Below are 6,000 nucleotides of genomic sequence, written 5' to 3' on the forward strand. Positions count from 1 at the left end.
ATGATGGTGATTTACGATAGTTTTTTTGTGATTCTTTTACTGATTTCAACCATTAGTTTGTTAACGTTTCGAGTTCTAACATTACACACGGTAGATATCCCATTAAGGTGTTTCAATAAATAAAATGGAAATAATCTGTTTCGTAAAATGACAACACGAAATAAACAATGATTAATCAATGTCTAAAATACTGAACAGTTATGAGTTTTGTACGAGTAAACACAAAAAATCATTGGCAGTTAGAATATTTAGAAGTTTTTATGTGTTATGTACGTGAGAAAGAGAAATTTTTGTTTCATTAGCTCTACCTGACATTCTAAGCGAGTTGTTATGTGTGTAAGGCTTTATTTTTATAGAGTTTAAGCATTAGGTTTCTAGAATGTATAATCTTCAAAGATATATGCTATAAAGTTGATAAACTACTTAGACTCATTAATATAGAAATAAATATAATAACTATCATGTGATTACAGTCTCAGTGGAATGCATCTCAATAGTCAACACTCATAGAAGTAATATTGGTTGTAATATAGAAACAATCGTGAATCCAAAAATGAAACAAGACGATACAGTAAAATAAACACGTAAGATGGATTACAAACAACTTGTATTTCAAGTTTACAAAAAGTAAACTTATCTATATCTATTTTATTAATACATAATGTTGCCTCTAAAACTTCATAGGATTATTATTTTAACATCATTGACATTAATATTTTCTCGAATCTCATCGGGTCATCACAAGTTTCCTTATATATTTTCGTAGATGATTAGACACCATGTAAATGAGGACTAGAATAAAACCACCTATAAATTCCACTATAAAATTATCTAGAAAGGTACCACCAAATATCAGTTTTTTCTATACAGTTCAAGTTTAAAACAACCTTCAAGTCTGAGAAGTGTCTATCACTTGAAATAAAATATTTGATTACATTTTCAACGTTATTATATCGTGTACATGGGATGTTCATAAGTTCCTTACGACGTCACAAGAATATTTCACACAAAACATAAAAGAATGAAACAAGTTACTTATTTCTCTCTGAAGCATCATTACGAATGTGTTGTTTTACTTCAAAGCTTAAAGAATGCATACTTCTTAAGAATACTTAATGGTCTTCCTTTGATTTTGAATTCTACATGAAAGTTTTCGTGACCGTAAGGTTGTTTTGAACAGCAGTTCTAGCACATTTAGTATTTCCTTTTTGTTCCAGAATTCTGTCAGTTCGTGCGATTTATAAATTAGAAATAAACACTACTGAGGAAAATCATAGACCTTGTTTACTATTACGTTTATCTTTATGAGTAAGGAAGGCCTTCTAGTCGAGTAATACCGAAGACGAATCTATTCTTCCAAGACAAATGTTAAATCAAAAATAAAAGTGATTCAACTTGAACGATAAATAGTTTCTCGACTTAGCAGCAAACATATTAATCTATCTACGGATGCCCGGAAAAGGAATTAGTGAAACTAATTACTCATGTACAAACATGAGTATTTGTTAAAGTAAATACTTGAAACCAAGTGCTCGTGCTGGTAGTAAATAAACACATACCAGTGTTTAATAAATAATCTAATAGCTGTGCTGATAATGATAAACATATCAGCGTTTCAAAATAGTCCAGTACTTCTGTTGGTAATAAACAAACATATACCAGAGTATGTCAAACAAACCAATAGTTGTGTTGGTAATGAATGATCACGTAATAACGTGTATCAACAAAACCAGTACTTGTGCTGATAATACAGAGACATATACCAGTTGGCATGAACAAAAATCCAGAATTATTGTTGGCAAAATAAAACAACAAACACATACCAGTGTCTAATAAAGAATCAGGTACTTGTGATGGTTATGAATAAATGCATAGCAGTGCGTATTAAACAATTCAGTCGTTATGTTGATAATAATAAACACATACCAATGGGTACTAAACAATGCTGCAATTGTGTTGGTAAAAAATAAATAAATACCACTGTCTATTAAAGAATCTATTGCTCTCGCTGGAAATAAAGAATCGTATATCTGTATGTATTAAATAATTCAGTATACATGTGGTTATAAAGAAACATTTAGCAGTATGTATGAAACAATGCATTTGTGCTGGTAATAAAGAAGCTTAGGCAAGGGTATATTAAACAATCTAGTACTCGTGTTTGTAATAAAGAAACATATATCAATGTGTATAAAATAATCAAGTACTTGTGCTGTTATTAAACAAACACATGTCAGTGTGCATAAAACAATATGCTGCAAAAATATTGCACGGAGTCTTCTGACACTTGTAAAAAAAACACGATTTGCAACTCGTGTTTAATTTATTTATCGTATTGAGAATTGCACTCTGAAGCTTAAGACGATCTTTCACTCATTTTAGTAATCCTTTGAACTTTTAATGTACTTATAGAATAAACCAATCACTGTCATCTTATCTTTAGTATGTTTAAATGTATTAATGTGTTGAAGAAAGTCTCAAAGTAATATTTTGTCTGTTGAATCAGCTAGGAATTATTTAAAGATAATTATTTCAAGTGTAAATGAGAAAAACAATTAAGATTCGAACCGAGGTGTTAACATAAGTTTTACTCGATTATTACCTAGTGTTTAATAAAATAAAGTTCTGAAACTCGATAACAAGTTTTCACGGGTAGGATGTTAAAATGTGACGGTCAATCCCTCTATTCGTTGGTAAAAGAGTAGCCCAACAGTTGGCGGTGGGTGGTGATGACTAGCTGCTTTCCCTTTAGCCTTACACTGCTAAATTATGGACGGCTAGGGCAGATAGTTATCTTGTAGCTTTGTAAGAAATTCAAAAATAAACAAACAACCATGTGCATGCTCGTTTAGCAGTTCTTATACATGGGTACGACAAACTATTTACTAGACTACTTCTTACATCTCGCAGCTTTCAAGATTACCAATATCTTGGACATGATGTACGATGACTGTAGAATTATCAGAACCGGGAGGGATTCAAGCACTGTTTCTGAGAACTTAAGAAGATTACAAAAGAATACCATCGTACCTACCTTCTTCATCACCTGGGGGTCATCCAGCAGCAGGGTTAAAACACCTTCTTTTTTCTTGGTAAAGCACATAGTGAGAGCATGAATAAAGGTGAGAATCACTAAGACAGAAAAAAAGTTTTAAGCTACCTAGTATGCTCATGACTGGTGGTAATACATTAGCGGACTCGGTAAGTCCAAATGGTTAAAAACGTTATTCGTGATGTTCAGCTTAAACGAAAACGTTTCGAATAGAAACTTTAAGAAAGATGTATAAGCCTAAACTAGAAACTGTTGTAGCGTGTAGTGTACATGAATGTGTCAGTTTGCCTGTTTGTTCCTTCACCTAGTTGAAATCACCTCAGAGAGATAATAGTAGAATTGTCTCTGTTCCTACAATTAAGGTCAGTGCAGTGTTTACAAGTATCTTGGAAAGAAACCACAGTCTGCAAGTCTGGTTTAAGTGTTTGCTTTCCCTGCAGCAATAAACCTCACGTCCATCAAAGGAAAACAGTTGAAGTGCATTGACTACAATAAACTAGCGAATAGCACGTCGCACGTCGTTTTTGTGCCTCATCTTCAAATGTGACATTAATGGCTAGAGCTAACGGCTGGGGCAAACCAACTTGAAACGTCGTGTTGATGAGTGACAGCTCGAGGTGTGAAAAGCATGACGTTTCTATAATGAAATACCCAGGCCTACACCCTAGGGGGTTCATCACAAACATTGTGTCCACTGACGGCTATTTATGAAAACTCAGTCTTCAAGTTCAAACATTGAAAACTAACATTAGTGGGCTTATGCTGTGTTTGTTCATGACATCGCTTTAAAAACAGTTCTTTAGAAATTATGACGTAAACCTTTTTAACCGTGAGGTACAAAAACGAGTTGAGTACCAGCATACATCGTTCCAAGTGTGAAAGTCTGATTTTTTTTTATTCGATGGCAATTGAAAGAAACAAATAATTTATCATTCGTAGCCCAGTATCGTTGTAGTTACAAACCTCTTGAAAAACTCGAAGCCTCTTTCAAGCCACCATAAATATTTATAAACTTCCATATGCAAACATATACGTACATAAATGTGTGGTTGTATGTCTCTGTGTTGCATTTACATTAAAAAGAACTTACGTTAGGCTTAAAGAATGTGTTATTTATTAATACCACTGATTTTATGAATGTAAAATACATCAGTGTATACACTAGCATTAAACACAGTTTCATTATATGTAATATAACATCGCTATACAAGTATAAAATATATTACATGGAATCAAGACTACAAAAGTAATCACGTTAAGATTTAAGTTGTTACTGTACACATTAATATTTGAGTGTAAAATATTTAGCGAAGACTATCAAAGTAATATTAAGATTTACGTTGTTAATGGAGACACCAACCAAATATCATGAAAAGGATAATACGGATAGTATGAGTTATAGCGAAATGAAATCAAGTTTTCACATTTTTATTACATATTAGATATGAATACGCTTATGCCCTTGACGTATCTCTCAATATCAAACTTACTACGGCTGTAGCTTATTTACATTATATATATACAAATGTGTATACAATCTGTAATAACCAGAGAAACTAGTTATAGATTACATATAACATTTCGAATACAAACATTAATAAATAAATAAAATTATCATATGAATCATTGGCAAAAGTAGAAACTAAAAGATGAGCAACAGATATTAAAAATAATAATATTATCATAACTGAACTTATAATTGTAGGTAAGCATACATAGTCAACAAATATACGAATACACGTCATATTAATATATATATTTATAAACATCTTTCTAACTACATAATATAAAGTCAACTATGACAGAGATTAAATGCACTCTCTGTGTTGTAAATAATCTCTGCGTGTTCTTTATAATTAAACTAAGATGATAACATAGGTAATCAAAAACCGTTCGATATTTAAACTTACTGCAAGATTACTTTAAACGTGAATAGCGTGGTCTAGGAAGTAAGATGGCGGGCTTTGAAATAGAAAAACCAAGGCTCGAGCTTGAGATTTGCACTTGCTACTGTGGACTCATAATAAAAGTGGCGGTTAATCCTGCAAACAATTAATATATATATAATCGCCGCTCCCTACATATGAGCTGATAAACCAGAAGGAATAACCACTAGTTAATAATACACACCACTAACTCTTAAGCTATTCTTACCTTGTGGAATAACCGGATTTAACTGCACACACAACACTAAAGTGTTGAGCGGTTTTGTTTTTTTTCCGTAACAGGTCGCAAGCTGTGATACTAGTCAGGTTCAAAGTCAAGAAACACTAACTCTACGACACGCATAGTTCCATGCGGTTAACAACTGCCGTATACTGGTTCCTGGTTGCTTCTTCCCGTCGGTCAGAAGGATTAAATTAGGATGGCTATAGATGAGACTAGGAGCCTCTGGTCTAGACATTAAATTCTTGTATCGCGTATGTATGCAGTTTGACAAAGATCTTCCACTGATGTTTGAATGTCTATTGTTAAATACTGTCTTTCGTATAAACATTCTTTCCAAGAATTCTTACTGTTGGGTCTGGCATGGCCAGGTGGGTTAAGGCACTCGACTCGTAATCTGAGGGTCGCAGGTTCGAATCCTCGTCACACCAAACATGCTAGCCCTTTCAGTTGTAGAGGCGTTATAATATGACGGTCAATCCAACTTTTCGTTGGTAAAAGAGTAGACCAAGAGTTGGCGGTGGATGATGATGACTAGCTACTATCCCCCTAGTCTTACGCTGCTAAATTAGGGAAGACTAGCATGAAATTCAAAACAAAGTAAACCAAACCAAAATCCCTACTGCCCAATGCTATCCTTACGATAAAGCTACAATCACAGAAAGCAGTAATTTTAAAAGCAAAGGCAGGATAGCCGGATCTAACTCTTTTTGAGTGTATGTTATAGAAAGATTTAAAAAATGGGAACTGAGGTTTAATTTATTTCAGAGAAACTTAGTCCA

At 33.2% G+C, this 6,000-nt stretch overlaps 1 protein-coding gene across 1 annotated transcript in view; it reads right to left on the minus strand.

The window, feature by feature from the left end:
• Window positions 1-5,184, minus strand: part of LOC143222837 (uncharacterized) — a 49,633-nt gene extending 44,449 nt beyond the window's left edge. The window contains exons 1-2 of the mRNA XM_076449919.1: window positions 4,963-5,184; window positions 3,035-3,132 (exon numbers count right to left, since the gene is read on the minus strand). Coding sequence (XP_076306034.1) covers window positions 3,035-3,132; window position 4,963 — 99 coding nt within the window. The 5' untranslated portion in view covers window positions 4,964-5,184. The remainder of the gene's footprint in view (window positions 1-3,034; window positions 3,133-4,962) is intronic.
• Between the last annotated feature and the right edge of the window lie 816 nt (window positions 5,185-6,000).

The sequence above is a fragment of the Tachypleus tridentatus genome, chromosome 8, assembly GCF_004210375.1.
Source record: "Tachypleus tridentatus isolate NWPU-2018 chromosome 8, ASM421037v1, whole genome shotgun sequence".
In the NCBI taxonomy this organism is placed as follows: domain Eukaryota; kingdom Metazoa; phylum Arthropoda; class Merostomata; order Xiphosura; family Limulidae; genus Tachypleus; species Tachypleus tridentatus.